At 44.3% G+C, this 18769-nt stretch overlaps 5 protein-coding genes across 5 annotated transcripts; 3 read left to right on the top strand and 2 right to left on the bottom strand.

Annotated features, from left to right (window-relative positions):
• The first annotated feature begins 6 nt into the window (after positions 1-6).
• On the top strand, positions 7-2214 carry imp3 (IMP U3 small nucleolar ribonucleoprotein 3). Its single transcript, XM_035633050.1, has 7 exons — positions 7-230; positions 448-555; positions 700-774; positions 858-937; positions 1094-1145; positions 1280-1352; positions 1556-2214. The coding sequence occupies exons 1-7, from the start codon at positions 94-96 to the stop codon at positions 1580-1582; spliced, it is 552 nt and encodes a 183-aa protein (XP_035488943.1). The 5' UTR covers positions 7-93; the 3' UTR covers positions 1583-2214.
• On the bottom strand, positions 2133-4858 carry sec22ba (SEC22 homolog B, vesicle trafficking protein a). The gene is made up of 5 exons (XM_035633049.2): positions 4619-4858; positions 3637-3746; positions 3292-3452; positions 3056-3202; positions 2133-2749 (listed from the first exon to the last, which is right to left on the bottom strand). The coding sequence occupies exons 1-5, from the start codon at positions 4691-4693 to the stop codon at positions 2595-2597; spliced, it is 648 nt and encodes a 215-aa protein (XP_035488942.1). The 5' UTR covers positions 4694-4858; the 3' UTR covers positions 2133-2594.
• A 41-nt stretch (positions 4859-4899) lies between these two features.
• zgc:55943 (uncharacterized protein LOC406337 homolog) lies at positions 4900-10782 on the top strand. The gene is made up of 6 exons (XM_035633052.2): positions 4900-5317; positions 6384-6525; positions 8228-8307; positions 8652-8722; positions 8844-8907; positions 9784-10782. The coding sequence occupies exons 2-6, from the start codon at positions 6435-6437 to the stop codon at positions 9820-9822; spliced, it is 345 nt and encodes a 114-aa protein (XP_035488945.1). The 5' UTR covers positions 4900-5317; positions 6384-6434; the 3' UTR covers positions 9823-10782.
• A 163-nt stretch (positions 10783-10945) lies between these two features.
• On the bottom strand, positions 10946-12668 carry tsen15 (TSEN15 tRNA splicing endonuclease subunit). Its single transcript, XM_035633051.2, has 4 exons — positions 12449-12668; positions 12277-12358; positions 11861-11996; positions 10946-11776 (listed from the first exon to the last, which is right to left on the bottom strand). The coding sequence occupies exons 1-4, from the start codon at positions 12599-12601 to the stop codon at positions 11605-11607; spliced, it is 543 nt and encodes a 180-aa protein (XP_035488944.1). The 5' UTR covers positions 12602-12668; the 3' UTR covers positions 10946-11604.
• Positions 12669-13123: 455 nt separating this feature from the next.
• colgalt2a (collagen beta(1-O)galactosyltransferase 2a) lies at positions 13124-17938 on the top strand. Its single transcript, XM_035634533.2, has 12 exons — positions 13124-13432; positions 13707-13817; positions 13950-14067; positions 14200-14334; positions 14428-14632; positions 15407-15526; positions 15830-15903; positions 15996-16102; positions 16828-16960; positions 17092-17219; positions 17321-17527; positions 17644-17938. Exons 1-12 carry the CDS (start codon positions 13230-13232, stop codon positions 17828-17830), a joined length of 1728 nt encoding a protein of 575 aa, XP_035490426.1. The 5' UTR covers positions 13124-13229; the 3' UTR covers positions 17831-17938.
• Positions 17939-18769: the final 831 nt, after the last annotated feature.

Genomic DNA, 18769 nt, shown 5'->3' with positions numbered 1-18769 from the left:
CAGAAGAAGAAGAACACGTGCTTCCGGTGTTTTCCCCCGGCCTGCCGCCCAACGAGGATCTGGTCTAGTGAAGAAAAGCAAAAGCGCGTAAAAATGGTTCGTAAATTAAAGTATCACGAACAGAAGCTGCTGAAGAAAGTTGACTTCATCAACTGGGAGGTGGACAACAACCTGCACGAGGTCAAAGTGTTGCGGAAGTATCGCATCGAGAAGAGGGAGGACTACACCAAGTGAGTGTCCGTGTGTGATCACTGTTACTGGTTAACGAGGGTTTACTGGCCCGGCAACCAACCCTGGATATTATATGACCGCAGCAGCTGATTAAAGCATATCATAAAGACATGTTGTAATATTTGTTTCAACTGAAGAGTTCATGTGTTGCACAGACACGTGAGCTTTGGATACAGTGTTGACTGAGCTTTTTTGATATCCTTTCAAATGTCTTAGGTACAACAAGCTGAGTCGGAACATCAGAGATCTGGCACAGAAGATCAGAGACCTGGATGAGAAGGATGGCTTCAGAGCTCAGAGTTCACACCAGCTGCTGGAGAAAATGTCAGTTTGATACCATTCACACGTCTGTAGATATTCGTGGCCTTCACCTCTCCTGTCAACAACTGCGCTGACATATCTACAATCTGCACAATGTATAAAATCACAACTCGTTCACCCTGGTTGTTATCTCTTTCTTCACATAAGTTACAGCATCGGCCTCGTCCCCACCAAACAGAACCTGTCCCTCACAGAGAAGGTCACGGCTTCTTCGTTCTGCAGGTGAAAACAATCTGCCAGTGCCTCACTCACAGTCTCATTCCGTCCACCTCACTGTCTGATCCTGTGCCCCCCCCCCCCTGCAGGAGGAGGCTGCCCAGCATCATGTTGAACCTCCGCATGGCTCAGAACCTGAAGACCGCCATCACCTTCATTGAACAAGGACGCATCCTTCGTTACTGCAACTTTTTGCCCATTGTGTTGTGGTGCACTTTCTATTTCTCATGTTACTTTTCTTTAGCTATTTGTCTTATTGGAGCTATATTTACTATGTCCGAGGTTAGAATTTGTTTTGCAGCAGTTGACCTTGACACAATCTCAGATGTGCGTGTTGGTCCGGACATTGTCACAGACCCTGCGTTTCTAGTCACGAGGTGAGTGTTTTTTGTCCATCTATCTTTTGACTTGATGTAGCCAACAACTGTTTACACAAACTGTATAAAAAAATCAATCACATGTGATTGAAAGAATTTCCAGTGACTAAATATTGACCCCATTACTTCTTCAGAAATATGGAAGATTTCGTCACGTGGGTGGACTCCTCCAAGATCAAGCAGCATGTCATGAATTATAATGATGAGGTGAGTAAAGTTTTCAGAATCTGCCTATGTTGTAGGCAAATTATGCTATAATTAGTCAAGGAAAAATTCTGCAAGTGCATAGTTTGAAGCAAATGACTGTCGAAATTTCATCTGAGTCCCAAAACACAAAGTGTTGTTGATCAGATTTAGGTAGCCAAAGCTTTAGTTTAATGTTGTGTAGATGAACATTGTTTCTTTTGCAGAGAGACGACTTTGACATGATGGCATAAGTCTGTCGGATAATTTGTCGCCCTGGAGGACAAGGACACGATCTCTGCTCACAGTATGAATGAATACATCTACAACCCAGTATGAATCTATCAGATTGAATTGTGAAGACAAAAGAAGTCCTCAGGAGCCGTACTCATTTGAACAAGGACAGAAGACGTACACCTCCAGGCCTTTTGCTTTTTCAATGAACACTTCTCTTGTGATGTTGTCACAGCTAAAATTTGATTGAACTGACGGGGGATCATCAAAAATGTCTCCTGATTCTGGAAGTGACACTATTCCTGGGAGTCTACTCTGATGCCTGTTGGCATCACATTTTACTCTTTACTCAAAACCTGCTCAGGCACCAGTGGCACAGCAGCAGTTTCTTATTTTTCAGCGGAGCCCCTCTATGACACTGCCAGAGTTGTGTATCTGTGACTGTTCCTTCTCCTGCAGCTCCACATGACCAAGGACATGCTGGTTTCCAAGTGTTTACTCAGCATCGAGAGAAGGACGGTCACTGTTCATGATATCAACCCGACCTGTTTCACACAAACGCATGTAAAGTAGTTTGATAAATATTTAATCTTTTCAATAAGACTTTGTTACAATGTAAACTTTGTGAACAATAAACATTCTTTTATCAAAATATTAAGACTTTTCATGGAACTGCTGCATATTCATGATTTATTCTAATTCTGAAACTGCTACACCGCTGTGTAAACATTAATTTAACTACACCCGCTCTTGATATTCCAGTAAACGGTTACATGAATTCGGCATAAAGCATTTGCTTCCACACAGAGGTCTCATAACAGACCCAACGGCTCAGATTACACTGTAGCTGTGGCATCACTCCACTCAAAGCTGAACAGAGCGTTGAACATTTACCCTCAACACAGATAGACTGAATATGACCCTCTAAAGGCAACCTGGTATTTAACTAATGTAACGGGATCTGTAGAAATGCTTCGTTTTCAAAGTGAGACCCCTCCTCCCTAATGCCAAAGTCCTTGTTTTGTGGCTGCATCAGAGCCACCAGAAACGCACATAGATGATGAGCGTGATGAAGAACACGGTCACAGCAGCCACCTTGGCGTACGCGGAGCGGGTGTTGAGGTATTTCGCATCGCTGCGGTACTTCTTTGACAGTGTAGAAAGATTGCTGGCTTTCGTGTCAAGAGCTGAGGGAAAAGATCAAACATTTAAGAATAAGGTTGAGTGAACGAACATTTTAGTTTTGAAAATCTGTGCAACAGGACAATGCAGTCCCAAACACTGCTGCAATTGACCAACATAATCTACCGTAAAGCCCAAATAAAAACGTTCCTGACACAAATTTACAATTTCAATAGCAATTTTCACAAAAGTAATAAGTTATTTCAACAGTTTTATTCTGTGTTGTATTGTATTTCAAAAGTTTTCTATGTTTTTGGTCAGTACCCTGCCCAGGACTGAATTATATATATCTTTTTTATTTCTGTACTCACCGGAGAGAGCCTCTCCTCTCTGCAGAACCTCCTCAATATTCGCCACCATAATTCTCTGTACATCCTGTAGCTCTGTGTTGATGCTGCCCAGGTTCCTCCTGGCTCTATTGTCCACATATTTCTTCTTTGTTTTCTGGATGTATGTGTCTGGAACAGTGTGCATGGGAAAAAAAAAAAGTCAAGGTTTTTTTGTTTCTCCCTACAGAGACAAGGTGCCACAAAGAGATCACCCTTACCGAACTCTATGAAAGAGTACGGCCTCGTCACCGTGAGCACTTTTCTTCCGTACTGGTCATTGAACTCAGTGTGGAGGTCGTCAAGGTAGGCGAAGGCCAACTTTTTGGGGAATGAAACCTCGCAGAGGGACAGGTAGCACACACCCTGTGCTATTAAGTAACTTAGAACAAGACAAGAAATGTCAGCCCAAATCAGTGGTTATTCAAAATTATTTTGATGCCTGATAAGCGTCAAACTAAACCTAACTGAACAATGTTGCAGGAGAAGCACTTCTGTTTAAGGTTGGATTTTCGTGCAATTTTATTCTTTATTTAAATGCACAACACCACTTGTGTTTATCTCACTGAAAGTTCATGTCTCCGGCCTCCAGTGTGCAGCGGTCCGGACTCTGAGCGTTCAGCTTGCGGCACAGCTGCTTGGCCTGGCTCTGGTACTGCTGGAGGTCTCTCCCTGACTGACAGAGGTGAAAAAGCACAGGTTGAAGTCAGAACTAGGACTACCCGCAACTAACAATTATTTTCATTATCGATTAATCTGTCGATTATTTTCTAGATTAATCGATTAGGTGATTGGTACATAAAGTGGTAAAAGGTGTCGATCTTTTTTCCCAAACCCCAATGTCACGTTTTGTTTTGTCCACAACAAAAATATATTTAGTTTACTGTCATAGAAGAGCAAAGAAACCAGAAAATATTCATATTGAAGGAGCTAAAAATCATAGAATTTTGCCTTTTTTTTCATGAAAAACAACTTGAACTGATTAATCGATTAGTTGGCGATTAATTTAGTAGTCGATTACTAATCCATTAACTGTTGCAGCTCTAGTCAGAACGGACATGCAGGACATTAGGTCTCATGTTTAAATGACACAAAGTCCAGAGATCATAATGACATTAATACGTTTGACGATCTGATGCCATATTATTGCTGATTGGCAGACGGAGCCAACTTTACATCCATTCAAGTCTTACACATTACAATTGATGGAACTTTTCGGCAAATACAAAACAATACAATAAACCGTTTGAAAATTAGCTAAACTTAAAATCGCTTATTCAATTACCACAACTCTTTAGTAGAGGTGCAACTACATTCATACATCTACATTTGAAATGAAAGTACATTTTTGTAAGACTAAGTATTGTAAAAGAGACGCCGAACTTCTCAGTACGCCACAGAGAGTCAAAAGCATTCCATCAGATTTGTTTCGGGGCGGTCTGTTTACACCTTTGCGGATAAGATAGTCGTCATTAAACATCGGTAATTTCTGAACGGAGTTTTGCACGAACACAAAGGCGACGTGCGGAAGCTACGTCTCATTCATACCTGTTCGTCCTCCTGTATGGACGCAGACAGCGGGAGTCCGTCCGCCACGCGGACGATCGTCGTCGATAAAATCATACCGGTGTAGGTCGGAGTCCGGCGGCGTCGACTGTCTCTTATTGTCCGGGTGGAGTCAACTTCGACAACTTTGTGTGCGTGTGTCAACACAATCTGTCAACTTCCGATGAGGAGGCAGGAAAGAGCTGGACGGAAGTGCGCGGTGCTCCGGTGCGTCTGTGAAATAGGCCCGAGTGGCAACTGCAAAAAAAAAAAAAAAAAAAAAATACAACATCGCAGTCAGATTTCCATCGCAGGGAGAAAGAGGAAGGGGACGCCGCTGAACCCGCACGGGGAGATGTGGATTGTTTTAAGGTTCTGCGAATAGTAGTAATTCATGAGAGAGAGAGAGAGAAAACACATAGTCAGTCGTATTCGCAGTCGTTCGACTCGCGGCGGTGTGTTCTCCTCAGCGGGCGCTGCTCGGATCACTCTCCCACCGTGACCAGGCCATGAGCTCCAGCAGCGGTCCGACCAGACAGCTGGCAGACGGACTGACTGCAGCTGCACCGCTGCGGGTGCCCGCGTCGAGCCGAGAGGAGCAGCCTCGGTCTGTGCGGCTCCTCTGTCTGGAGTGAAGCCTCCCCCCCTCCCCCGCGACCCGAACCTGAGGAAGGAACCCTGCACCATGGAGGAACCACAGAGGTACATTTCTCCGTCGCAACCCATTGTTTGTTTATCTGGCCCCCGGTCTTGTGCGCCGATCGCCCCGGCGGCTCCTGCTGGCGGGGCGATGGCTGCGTCGTCGATACCCTCTTTACCGCGATGTGGCGTGAAACGAGACCGTGGGTGACATTTTGCAGCTACGTAATAATAATAATAATAATAATAATAATAATAATAATACATGTATTCTGACTTCTCGTGTTCATTATTTTCTTCCCTCAAAGTGAAGGAAGGGGGAGGGAATCCCCGTGAACAGGATGCAAGTTGCAGCTTTTATTTGACCTAAACATTAATGTGCACATGTGAGGTGATGCCGAGGAGGATGAGGTGATGTGTGAGCAGCAGCTGACTCTGCAGCTGACACTCCGCTGTGCGTCCGCGATCGGACCCGGCCATGTGGGGATCGATCACATCACAGAACCTCATGCAAAACACCCAAAGTCTCCAATCAAGGGTATTGGTCTAATGCGCTGTTAATGGGAGCGCACAGGCCGATATATAGGGATGCAGACGGGAGCAGTTTAATCCTCCGAGCCGGCGTCTTGGCACAGTGGCACCCGGACTGCGTGAAAGGCCTCATTGTTGCGGTGCAGCTGGCACCGCCGTGCGCACGTCGCCCCCAGACCGGCGTGTGCGGGACTCACGAACAGCCCGGCAGCACCGACGACCTGTGTTGTCTTTCCGCGAGTCGCCCCGAGATGCCTGCGTTGTGTTTTAATCCTAGGGCGGGGCACTTCATGACTAATTGATTATGAAAATGATTGGTTCACATGCCGGAGTCCAGGGGATTCCTCCCTTTGCCAGACGAAGAGTAGTTCGCTTTCTTTCCTGTAAAGAGGGTTGTCCTGGTGGGTGTGATGATCAGAGGGGGCCACCCCCACAGATGCTCCTCAGATGATTTCCCCAGAGACGGATCAATAGGCCTGTCTGAGATCTGAGGCTTTTTTCTTCTTCTTTTTCCCTGCTGCTTGGTGCCCACTAAAATAAGTTTGTGAACACCCTGGATCTAACCACATTCACCTGCCATCCTCACCCCTGTCCCCAGGCGTGCCCGTCATGCCCAGGGCTGAGGAGGAGAGCAGCTGAAGAGGAGGAGATGGGCTGCACCTCGGCCAAGCAGGTGTCTGCCGTGCCAAACGGTGAGGAGAGCCAGAGTAAAGCCTACATCAACGGGGACCTCCACTCCGGTCAGTCTGCACACACAGAAGTCCAATCCAAACGTTTGCATACATACACAGTGCAAATAATAACTATAGATCCACACCAGACTGCACATAACTTAACTACTTATTTATAATTGTGAAGTTCTCAGGTCCTGATGTCGTCAGATAGTGATGGGCCCGGTAATGAGTGCTGTATTAAAGGCCGGTGCACATGAAAGGTCAAACAGTAAGAGTAAATAAGACGCCACCATCATATTTAAGATGGATCGGGTCGAGAGCTGCAAATGAGAGTTAATTTCACTATCAAAAAATCTGGGAATGATTTTGAGTAATTGTTTGGTCTTTAAAAATGTCTCTCACAATTCATCCATCCAATCCCAGAGTCTTGTATTGTTTTGTCTGACCAACACTCTAAATCCTAATATCTGCAGTATTGGATATTATTTTAAAAGAGAGAAAATCAACAAATCTTGACAAATTTCGCTTTTGCTACATAGAAACATCGGCATTAACAACTGTTTACTAATCAATCTTGCAGGAACGTTGTGAGCTATCGCTTACTATCACCACACTCCATTTGTCTTGTTGTTGTTCAGTGTAGGGTTCTATGCAAAGGGACATAAGCAATAGCATATTCAGTCAGAAGTAAATTTACCCTAATAATAATCAAATATCCAAATCAATCAGAGCTTAGGCAATCAACAGCAAATTAAGTGACAACTCAAGATTACCACTTTAAAGTACATTTTGAAAGTCACTTACCTTTATGGGCAGTAATGGGAAACGTGACTTATTGCATAAATGCCGCATTTGTTAAACCACACATCACTATGTTCTAATTCAAGACACTACACAGAATTGAGGAACAGCAAACTAAATATTATTAGGCTCCCCACACAGAAATAAGCCAAACAATTGCTAACAGAAAGATTTGGGTCTGACAAATATTAGCACACACACACACACACACACACACAAACACACATACAAACACACACAGCAACAAGCAGTGTTATAAACAAGGGCAGAGGGCAGTAAATGTCCATATTAGGTAATCTAGGAGCCTTTTACACACCTATTATAAACTCTTGTCCTGTCACGATGACTGAAGCATCACCTCCTCCCACTCTGGAAAAAAACAACAAGTTTGACGGAAGAGAAAACAAACATATAGCCCCTTTAAAGAGAGGTGTGATACTCTCATCTATGAGACAAACGTTGCCCATCACAGGGGTTTAACTAATGTAGGTTAATAGGTTAATCTCACACGCTTATTTCAGATATTACAGCTGCTGCAGATGAACAATAAGGTGTAAACAACTCTGAGCTGCAATATTCAAATCGACGCAGCATTAACGTGACGTGCTGCGGCTCTATGTGCCCATCAGAACATTGTTACCACGCATCGTATCTCTATTTTCATTTCCTGTGTAAGTGCGTGGGAGTGGCGTGGAGGAGGGGGGGGCCGCTCACAAAAACCAGACTGGCGGCTCATGTGTCTGCCGCTTGCCAGCCACTGTTAAGAGGGGATTTGGTCTGCAGCATGAGAATTCAAGCACATAATTACTTTGCCAAGTGCTGAACTGTGAGAACTATTAAACCCGGAGGACTGCGCTGATCAGAGCGGCTGTGAGTGGTTTGTGCGCCCGCCACTCGCCTCTACAGTTGCTACAGTGTTAATAAGAGATGTGCCTCCTTTCTGCCTATCTGTCTCCCACTGTCACAGATGAGTACAAGATGAAAGGAGTGGAGAGAGTCAAGTACATCAGTGGAGAAGATGGTGGAGTGGACGGCCAGGACAGCACCGTGTGTGATTTTACTGTTTTCTTTCTCTCTGTGATTTGGAATGTACAGCCTTTAATGCAGCCAAAAAAGTAAATTTGTCATCAATCTATGTCATGACAAAAACATAATATTTAGACATCTGATTAGTGCAGTTTCTATTCATAACAGACACTTTTAGAGACAAATTTTAATTAGTTCACACTATATTAACAGCTATGTTTAATAACCACAAATAAGAAATTATCTGTCAATCGTAGAGTTTTTTAGTTACTGTGTTGTTGTTTAAAAAAAATCTCAGGCCATGTTTTCCATTTTGTAAAATGGTATAGAACAAGAAAAACATTTATTTGTTTGGTGTCCCGCAGGAGAAAAGTGCTCTCCTTGGGAGAGGCCAACATACGGACGACACAGGATCGAACGGAAACGATAAGATCCTGTAAGTGTCGCTGACTGACGAGGCCGTTTGGCACGTTCAAATATCACCGACATACATTTACATGTGTGCTGTAGAGTTACACTGCACGGCTCTGACCCGCTTTACACACGTCTCCCTGCAGGAGCATCCACTCCTCCGAGAGTCAGCAGGAATTCTTCAGGATGTTGGACGAGAAAATTGAAAAGGTGAGGAATAACGACGTCCATCATTGGAGCATCACATATTGTTTTTTCCCCCCCAAAAAAGCTGCTGCTTAATGACATAATGGAGGTTAATCCTTTCCCTGGAGCAAATCTGTGTCAAGTGAGGACGGGACAGATGACACAAAAGAGCCTCAATCTGTCCCGTCCGGTGCTTTCCACCAGTGTGGCTATTTAAAGTATTGTTGAAAAACGGGTTTTCCTGACGGCACTGCAGTGCGACCGGATTTTGAGCGGTTTAGGCAACTTACGACCTGTTCCTCTGCAGGGGGCTCCGTCCACATTAACAGATCTCAAAGCTGACGATGCAGGTCAGAGCAAAAAAACCAACATCCTGCAGAGCTCAGAGACGGGATTGTGTCGAGGCACAGAACTGAAGAAGGCTTCACAACGTGAAAATTAAACTGCTGCATTTAAAGGTTCCAGAGAGCACAGTGGCCTCAACAGTCTCTTAAATGGAAGAAATGTGGAACAGCCACGACTATTCCTAGAGCTAAAGCACATGACTAAACTTGGCCATAGCGGGAGACGGGTGAGCTGTGAGCACAGAATGTAGGAGAGTAAATGCGACACGATGACATCACAAATATACCAGTAAGCATGTTTTTCCGTGATTAGGCGACATTTGCCGAGAAGCAGGACCTCGCTTTAAAGTAGTTGTTCACAGCTTTCAACTACATCCTCAATTCCGCATATTGACTTTAAACGCCCCAGCCATGTACCTACTTGACCTAGTTTTGTTCATATGAATATTGAATGACATTAATATTGTGATGCTGATTTCGTTTTGGTTGATCTTAAGAAATGCACACCAGCAAATTAAAGCATGAGAAAATTAACATTTCTCTGTAATATATCCAGGGCCGGGACTACTGCTCAGAGGAGGAGGACATGACATAGCGCTGTGGTCATGCATCCATCAGTCCCAAAATGAGAGGAACTGTCACTCCAGTGTTACGGATGGACCGTACCATATGATATCATATCCAAGGGGGAATCTGTCTTGTTCCCACTGTCCCTTTATATGTACACGCCTGAGAAGAATGGATCACTGACTTGGATCAAGCACCTTTTTGACATCCTGCCCCGCAACCTGCTTTGTTCTGGCTTAAACCCTGAGAAAGACTCAAAATCGAAATCAAAGAGGGTTCAGTATTTATACGTGTGCAAAGCTCTCCGAGGGGAGAGAGCATTGAGGTTTACTTCTACTGATGAAGCCATTGAAATATTGGGATCTTGAGGAAAACCCACTTCTCTTTCTCTGTTTGGAGAAAAAAAACTCCTGAGATGTCAATATACGTGGTAGTTGTCCAGATTTCCTGTAGACATTCTAAACACAGACTGTTAAAAATCCAACAGCGAGAAATGACCAGCACTGTTGTGGACACTGACAAAGTGAAAACGGTGTCTCTATCTGCATTACTTTGAAAGTATTGTCCTTGAGCTCTTCCCTGAACAGGTTGGAAACTTACTGCATTCCGAGACACAGTATGTACCTCTTTTATACAGCAAGACGACCAGTGCAGCGTTTGTCCGACCACGTCTGTTACTGTTGAGTATTTATGTTTAAATAAGGCTCAGGGCTGAAGTGTTGTAATCTTTGTCCCACGTAGTCGAGTCCTTCCTCTCATCAAGACACTGCTGCACCATTAAAACGACGTACACGCACTCACACAGCCGGGTCGCTGACGTGCCCCCGCTTCGGTATCTGTTCCATGTTAAACCCTGCAGGGTGGACACTGCCACGTCACCTATTAGTCCGATCATGTGTTTTGCTCACCAGTGTTATGTTGTGGCGTTCAGTTTGTAAGTTGAATTTTTTGTTTTTCTAGAAAAATTAAAAGTGTTTTCTGTAACTTATCCACACAGCTGACAGCGTTGTGTTGTTGTTCATCTGGCAATGATGCTTTCAGAACAGGGTCCTTCAGTTTTGAAAAGGGAATAGTAAAATTAACATTTATTATCAGGGACAGACTAATTCTGTCTGGTTGAGTTTTCCTGTCACAATTCCTTAATAACCACATTTAAACAAAAAGGTTTATTTGTATTTGTGGTATAAGTCTTGAGCACCATTTAACAGTTGGGCTCTTTTGTTGATTGTCCGACTCATTGTACATTTGAGGGTCGTGGCTCATCGGTCACGTCACCAGCGGTGACAGGGTTTACGAGCAAATGTTCCACTTTGCATTGTTCGTGCAACACAACACATCTCACAAATGCAGCGGGTTTGGGAGCATCCGGGGACACGCAAGATAAATCTGAGGGGTCACCAGACAATTTACACAATCATGAATCTCCCCCCAAAATTCCCTGAATTATGTAAAGAATTTCAAAAAGCAATCTTTAAACGCTGTTCTTTTTTTCTTGAGAATTATTAGGTAATATCACTTCTTCCCTTCCTGAACAAAAGATTAATATGTCTTACTCTTTGGCTGACTGGTTCACAACCCGACATTCTTCTGAAAATCACTAATGTAAAGCGTCACCAGTGAGTTCTTATTGCCAGGGAATCACAGGCTTTAGCCTCCGTGGGGAGGGTCCCGTTGCACCTGCTTGCAAATTGTCAGTCTGTCCTTGTGGTAATCTTAAAAGCATCTCACACAGATCGACCGACCGACCGACTGTCTTTCAGCCTCTCCCTTTCTGACGGTCTCTGGTTCATCATCTTCTACCTCCAGCTGCTCAGTGCTGCTGCCGTCTCTTCCGGTGCTGCCGGCGCCCCACGTCCTGGAAGGGGCCTACAGGCGGGTCGGGTGTCACCAACCCGTCGGTCATCCTCTGGTAGACAAGGGTGGAGTCGGACGCCACCGCACACAGGAGCATGGGATAGCCTCGGTCCAGCACATGTCGTAAGCTGCACAGCAGAGAGGAGGACTGTGGTAATAAAAGTCAATTCACAACAAAAAAGAATCAATTCATCAGCCCGAGGGCTTGTCACCTTTTGTGGCACAGAGCTCTGCGAACGGGAAGAGGAAAGACAGTCTGGATGGGTGCTCCTTCCTTCTCCCTCCCTTCCAACAACACCGCCTGCAGCTCAGGACTCTTGACACAGGACACGTCTTTCCACCGACGCACTGTGGGGAACAAGAAACGCAGCGTGAGTGTGTGAGAGTGGGTCTACAGACTGAGGTGTGTAGCCTCACTCGTGGTGATTTTGTTGAGCGATTAACAGGAGCAAATGTGAGATGTCACTTTTATACCAGATTTTACATTTCCCCACTAGAATCACATGTTTGAAACAGCATCTAGATGCCAAAAATTATGTTATATCATGCCACAGTTCTGTGTTTACTGACAGAAATAATACAAAACACTGGCCCCCCTGAAACATCTTCTACATCCGGTGAGACTCACCCTCAGTAAGGTCCATGTACACGAGGAACGCTGCGTGCAGCTGCTCGCTGTCCCCGACCTCCAGCTTCTTCATTTGTTCATACTGCCACAGAGAAAAAACAAACTCGTTAATGCACCATTTAGCAGCGGACCCCTGAACGCAGCACCGGGCTCCTCCAACAGCTGCACTCACCGCTGGATGCAGCAGGATCCAGTTCTGAGGAGCAGGACGAGGCCTCTCGGACACGTCCTCTCCGTCTGACGCGCGAGACATGTTCACCACTAGACTAACCGTCAGTCTGCCGCTACCGCTGCTAATGTTACTGCTGCTGTGACCGTGGATCATCTGTGTCTGTACCGGCGTGAGGGAGCCGTGCGTTCAGGTTCTACCGGCGTGCGACAGCGAAAGTCGTCCGGGTGGGAAACTTTATTCTTATGTTCCGCGCAGCCTGTCAGACTCTCAGTCAGACTGCTGAAACCCCCCAAAAAGTAAAAGACACACACACACACACACACACACACACACACACACACACACACACACACACACACACACACACACACACACACAAACAATGAGAGAAAAATATAAATACAGAAAGCACCACATGGGCAAGAAGTCTAAAGTGTTGTCACTACTAATAAAGTTATGAAAATTAGAAAAGCTCCAGAATTGCTACTGGACTTTGGTATCAGATTGTTTGGTCATCATTAGACATCATTAATATTAGTATTATTAATATTTACAAGCATCTATGTGGATATGTCTCTCTCTCTCTCTCTCTCTCTCTCTCTCTCTCTCTCTGTGTGTGTGTGTGTGTGTGTGTGTGTGTGTGTGTGTGTGTGTGTGTGTGTGTGTGTGTGTGTGTGTGTGTGTGTCTGTGTGTTTTATCATGTGTGTGTGAGTCTCTCTCTCTCTCACTCAGCTGCACCAGTCGGAGGGCACAGAGACACATAGGTGCCCTGCTGGAATAATGCCTCCTCCTGATTTAGTGGGACTCCGATTATTCATTGTGATTCTGGCTGGAAGACTCTTTCTCCTGTCCGCCAGCACAGAAACCCTCCTGAAACCCACAGTGCTGATCACCATCCTTGCACGCAACACACAGCACAGCCTCCCTTACTTCTTGGGATGCATTGACAGACTGGATTATCCAAAGGACCGAATTGCCATCTGGTACTGTTAACTTTATTCATTGCATTTATCTGGTGATTTAGAAATCTATATATCTTTCTGTGGAAAAATAGGAGTAAAAAAGTTAAATGAAATTATGTTTTATTGAAGAGTTTATTTGACTGAAAGAGTTTACACAAATAGAAGTAAGTCTTTTCTTTATTTACAGTTGACATTGCTATTAATCAGTAAATACGCCATTATCTGACAAGTGAGGAAACTCCACACAGAATAAAGAAAGAAAGAAAGAGTTCAGTGATTCTCTCTGTGATCTCAGGGCGTCCTCTGACCACAGTGTGGACAACAGCACAGCCATGCTTGAGGAGTGGCTCAGAGGAGTCCAGCAGCAGTACCACTCTGTGGAGTGGAGACCAATGGAGCAACCAAGGTGAGGAATCTCTCTGAGGCAGCCACTGCATTTATTTGAACATGTTTATTGGAGTGGCAGTAAACCAGATCTCTTCTGATCTTCTGATACTGACACAATAATTCCATTATTCCATCCATCTCTTCCTCTCAGCTCTTATGCAGACGAGCAAGGTCTAAAGCACTGGCCCGACTCTCGGTTCATCCATGTGATGAAGTTAAAGCAGGCGGCACTCAGAGCTGCCAGACGACTGTGGACTGACTACATATTGGTGAGACAGTCAAACGCCCTGAGAGACAAGAATTAAGTATCAGATTCTTCAGAGAATTTATCTAAGGTCTGTTGTATCATTTCATACATCTACAGTGTTATTCTTATATCTCCCCCCCCCCCCCCCCCTCAGTTTGTGGACAGTGACAACTTGCTGACAAACCGCCATGTGCTCTCTGACATGATGGCGGAGAACCGGACGATTGTTGCACCCATGTTGGAATCAAGAAGTCTTTATTCCAACTTCTGGTGTGGAATGACTCCGCAGGTACAGACACACAAAACATGGCAACTCCACGATACTCATAGCAATGACTGCAACTGGAATATGGTTGCTTCAATTCTCCTGATACCCACACAGGGCTTCTACAGACGAACCCCAGAATATATTCCCATTTGTCAGTGGAAGCGGCGCGGCTGCTTTGCCGTCCCCATGGTGCACTCCACCTACCTGCTGGACCTGAGGCGCAGAGCCAGCCGAGCATTATCCTTCCATCCTCCTCACCCGGAGTACCCTTACCACCTGGACGACATCATGACCTTTGCTTTCTCTGCAAAGCAAGCAGGTCAGGCTTTTGTCAAAATTTGTCTTTATTTATGTTGTTAAATATGATTTTTGTAAGCTGTCATTAGTGGCAACCAGTGTGTTTGTCACTGTGATAAATCTATCCTGTGTAGAGCAGGAGATATACAAATGTTACCGAGCTGGATGTGAATAACTCATTTGTGTCAGAGACCTTTGGAGGTTTTCTCACATAAGTCCGTGACCAGGGGCGGCAGCAGAATAAAACTATTTCTATGATTTCCCCAATTTTTTAAAAAATATAATGAAATAATACGGTATTCACAGTGTGCAGTACATTACAGTAGGTTTTAATGTATGAGTGAAAGTTATATGATTTAAGTTTAAAACAATATCTAGGAATGAATAAAGACACTTTGTAAATTATGATTTTCAATATAATTTTTCTATGCAACAATACATATTGTGCTTTAAAATTTGAATGCATGTCAATTTGAATGCATGTCAAAGATGAGAAACCAGATTAACTTAAGTAACATCTTTATTGTAGTACACGTTTATCTTGACGAGTATTCAATTAAATGTCTATCTATAGACATGAATATGATTAATATCCACTTAAATAGGAATTTCATTACAACTGGTCTATATAACTCTCCCATAATAGCAAAGTGATGTCACTTTTATAACATGTGGACCAGACTGTGATTGGTGTGACTACATCATTTCCCACTAGTGGTGACATTCCTCAGCCGCTGCATTTCAAACGACGAGGAGATCTTTGCACTGAGACCTGATTCCGTCTGCTCCTCTGCAGGAGTCCAGATGTACGTGTGCAACCGGGACCGTCATGGATATTTACCGGTGCCTCTCGAGCAAGACCAGACTCTGGAGGAGGAGCAAGAGAGTTTTGCCCACACGCTGACAGAGGCACTGAGTACGCACTTACTCCCATTTTATGTTCATGATGTGGTTGACCCCATAAGAATTCTGAATATCAGGAAGAATTTTAAGTCTTTGCTTGCCGTTTCCTTGCTCTGTGTGAGCATATTTGGTCTTTTTGCTCTCACAGTCCTGACACATGTCTCACTTCTTCGTTAAAGGCCACTGCCTCTCATTTTATTTCACGCCCTCCTCCTCTTGGACAGTTTCACATTAGTTAGATGTGGAACTATTGCCCCCCCCTATCCCCATGAAAGGCACATTGACTGTGTGTGTGCTTGTGTGTGTTTCCCTCCAGTTGACTACACCATGGAGCCTTCACAGTATGTGCACACTGCACCAAAAGACCCAGGAAAGATGGGATTTGATGAGGTGCAGATTCATTTTCAGTGGCTGAGCAGATGTACTCGAGATGTAAAGTGTTGTGTGGTTTGAACAGTGTCTCTATTCTGCTCCACTTCTAGATCTTTCTGATCAACCTGAAGCGCCGCTCAGACCGGCGGGAGAGGATGTTGAGTTCTCTGGCCGTCCTTGGTATCAATGCCTCCTTGACAGAGGCCGTGGACGGCAAGTACGGCATAGAGTAACAGTTGTAGTAATGCTGTGGTAGAAATAGTTTTCACAAGTAAGAGTTAAAACTATGTGAAGAGTTAAGTATTATCAATATAAATAATTAAAATTGATATTATTATTTTAAATCATCCCCATCAGACTTTAATGTGTGTATGTTACATCTGATTATATTTTTTTTACTGATTATAGAATGCATCATATTTAGTTTAGTATGTATTTTTTTAATCTGCAAAGTAACCAGTGACAAGTGTGAGGTATTTTTACTTTTACATGAATATTTAGATTACTTTTTAGTAAGTTACTTTGCTCAAAACCCTACAACTGTAAAACATGATGGTTTGTATAGACAAATGTCAAACAAGAATCAAAATACACCTGTTCCAACTTTACCAACTCCAATAGTAAAATGGTGTTTACACCATATATTGTAATATATTTTAATCCTTTTTTAAACAACCTGAATGAGGCTGTTTTGCATAAAAAGTACCTTTGAAACTTTATATCTTTTGGAATACATGACTGTTGTAACAGATTAGATATGCACTGTGGTCAATACTTCTCAATACAATCTTTTAAAGCTGTGATTTTAACCATGGTAAAATCCCACTATTAAAGACCATGTCTCAAGCATTAAATGAGAAGCAAGGCTCCAACTGTCAGGAATCGATTGCCTCTCTCTCGTCTCTCACTGATAGTGAGGAGATTTGTATGTGTTGTCCACAGAGCACTGAACTCCTCTCAGCTGCAGGCCATGGGCATCGACATGCTGCCTGGGTACAAAGACCCGTATTCAGACCGCGTGCTGACAAGAGGAGAGATCGGCTGCTTCCTCAGCCACCACAACATCTGGAAGCAGGTACTACCACACAATGTGTTTTGTCATTAATTTGTTTGATTCATGAACAAAGCACAGTGCTCTGGAGTTGGTAGACAGATTAGACATAAGACAGTTGATGATGCTCGTGGCTGCTGTGCGTCGCCCCCTAGGTGGTGCAGCAGAAACTGCGGCAGGTGCTTGTGCTGGAGGATGACGTGAGATTTGAGCCCAGATTTTGCAGCAGGCTGCAAGCCATCATGGAGAGCGTGATGAGGGTGGGACTCGACTGGGAATTGATGTAAGGGAATTTATGAAAACACTTTTCATATGACCATTACATACTATGTCTCTTTAAAATAGATTTTCACCCCACACACACACTGACCTGTCTCCCTGAAGTTATGTGGGTCGTAAGCGACTGCAAGTGAAGGAGCCAGAGAACTGGGTGAAGGGAGTCCGTAACCTTGTGCACCCAGGATACTCCTACTGGACCCTGGGTTATGTCCTGTCCCTGCAGGGGGCCAAAAGGCTCCTGCGGGCAAAACCTCTCCACAAAATGCTGCCTGTTGATGAGTTTTTACCGATCATGTTCAACAAGCACCCCAAGTGAGTCTCATCCACTGTGTATGTGCTCAGATGTTGACCTGATGTATTCAGTCTAAAGTGAGGTGAAACTGCCTTGTTCATCATTTTCATACATGTCAACTTCCCTGTCGCCTCAGAGACGACTACATGCAGTATTTCGGGCACAGGGAGCTGAGAGCGTTTTCGGTGGAGCCTCTGTTGCTCTTCCCCACACATTTCACCGGAGAGCCCGGCTACTTCAGCGACACAGAGACGTCCACCATCTGGGACGACGAGGCAGTGGAGACGGACTGGGACAGGGACGCGGGCCAAACACCGGCCTGAGCAGGAAACTGAGGAGCCTGGGTTTCGACATGCGGGTTCCTCGTGGTGTACGTGGAGACACGCCTCAACTCTGCCGGTGGAGATGGAGATGGACCCACACAAGTTAAGTTACACAACAAGGCAATAAAAAAAATTAATAATCAGCTACTGGTCTCCTCCTTCCCTCCACCTCTATGTGCACTGTGCACAGCTTTTTGAAGATGGAACACCATCTGGCCCCAGGTTTTCTCACTGATACTTTGATGAAACTCAATGTGTAAAGTAAATATTATGAATTGACATTTTAGCACAAGGATCCTCTTAAAGACCCAACTCATTATCTCAGTTGATACTGGACGTAAATGGTGCGTGTTTAAAAACTTACTCACAGACAGGTCAGGAGTGTTTTGGGGCCAAGAGGTAATTTTCGCCAAATACCAAGACAGGCAAACTAACAGTGTAGTATCATATCGCTAGGATTAATGGATTCAATATTAAACATTAATAAATGTTTAAATAACTGCCCAAAAAATACCCCTGTTTCTAAACTGCAAATCTTAGTGATAGCTGCAGGCAAGTACTGCAGCATAACACTGTCACCATCACAAAAAAATTTTTAAAAATTGATTGAAAAGTTTCACATGTTAACGAGATCTTATTCATATTACAATAGAATATCATACCATTGAAAATAAAAACATCTTGCAGCCATCCATGAGTCAATCATCTATACCGCTTATCCTTTGAGGGTTGAGGGAGCCAGTCCCAGCTGACATTGGGGGAGAGGCGGGGTTCACCCTGGACAGGTGGCCAGTCTATCACAGGGACAAACAACTATTCACGTTCACACATACAGGTGATTTAGAGTCTCCATTGAACCTAACCCCAACCGTACATGTCTTTGGACTGAGGGAGGAAGCTGGAGAGAAAACACACGCAGGCACAAAAAGGCCTCGTTCG

Source organism: Scophthalmus maximus, chromosome 5 (genome assembly GCF_022379125.1).
Source record: "Scophthalmus maximus strain ysfricsl-2021 chromosome 5, ASM2237912v1, whole genome shotgun sequence".
Classification (NCBI taxonomy): domain Eukaryota; kingdom Metazoa; phylum Chordata; class Actinopteri; order Pleuronectiformes; family Scophthalmidae; genus Scophthalmus; species Scophthalmus maximus.
This window is presented reverse-complemented; position numbering and strand designations above follow the sequence as displayed.

What these genes read in the sequence shown, in the direction of transcription:
- tsen15 (XM_035633051.2), bottom strand. Translation starts at nt 12,601, where the DNA reads ATGATCCACGGTCACAGCAGCAGTAACATTAGCAGCGGTAGCGGCAGA. An exon ending in GGATCCTGCTGCATCCAGCG is followed by an intron (nt 12,359 to 12,448) that starts GTGAGTGCAGCT and finishes TCTCTGTGGCAG; the next exon opens with TATGAACAAATGAAGAAGCT. An exon ending in GTACATGGACCTTACTGAGG is followed by an intron (nt 11,997 to 12,276) that starts GTGAGTCTCACC and finishes TGTTCCCCACAG; the next exon opens with TGCGTCGGTGGAAAGACGTG.
- zgc:55943 (XM_035633052.2), top strand. Translation starts at nt 6,435, where the DNA reads ATGGGCTGCACCTCGGCCAAGCAGGTGTCTGCCGTGCCAAACGGTGAG. An exon ending in CAACGGGGACCTCCACTCCG is followed by an intron (nt 6,526 to 8,227) that starts GTCAGTCTGCAC and finishes CCACTGTCACAG; the next exon opens with ATGAGTACAAGATGAAAGGA. An exon ending in TGGACGGCCAGGACAGCACC is followed by an intron (nt 8,308 to 8,651) that starts GTGTGTGATTTT and finishes GGTGTCCCGCAG; the next exon opens with GAGAAAAGTGCTCTCCTTGG.
- imp3 (XM_035633050.1), top strand. Translation starts at nt 94, where the DNA reads ATGGTTCGTAAATTAAAGTATCACGAACAGAAGCTGCTGAAGAAAGTT. An exon ending in CACCAGCTGCTGGAGAAAAT is followed by an intron (nt 556 to 699) that starts GTCAGTTTGATA and finishes TCTTCACATAAG; the next exon opens with TTACAGCATCGGCCTCGTCC. An exon ending in TCATGAATTATAATGATGAG is followed by an intron (nt 1,353 to 1,555) that starts GTGAGTAAAGTT and finishes TTTCTTTTGCAG; the next exon opens with AGAGACGACTTTGACATGAT.
- sec22ba (XM_035633049.2), bottom strand. Translation starts at nt 4,693, where the DNA reads ATGATTTTATCGACGACGATCGTCCGCGTGGCGGACGGACTCCCGCTG. An exon ending in CCATACAGGAGGACGAACAG is followed by an intron (nt 3,747 to 4,618) that starts GTATGAATGAGA and finishes CACCTCTGTCAG; the next exon opens with TCAGGGAGAGACCTCCAGCA. An exon ending in GTACTCTTTCATAGAGTTCG is followed by an intron (nt 3,203 to 3,291) that starts GTAAGGGTGATC and finishes ACACTGTTCCAG; the next exon opens with ACACATACATCCAGAAAACA.
- colgalt2a (XM_035634533.2), top strand. Translation starts at nt 13,230, where the DNA reads ATGCCTCCTCCTGATTTAGTGGGACTCCGATTATTCATTGTGATTCTG. An exon ending in ACAGAGGCCGTGGACGGCAA is followed by an intron (nt 16,103 to 16,827) that starts GTACGGCATAGA and finishes TGTTGTCCACAG; the next exon opens with AGCACTGAACTCCTCTCAGC. An exon ending in ATGTTCAACAAGCACCCCAA is followed by an intron (nt 17,528 to 17,643) that starts GTGAGTCTCATC and finishes CTGTCGCCTCAG; the next exon opens with AGACGACTACATGCAGTATT.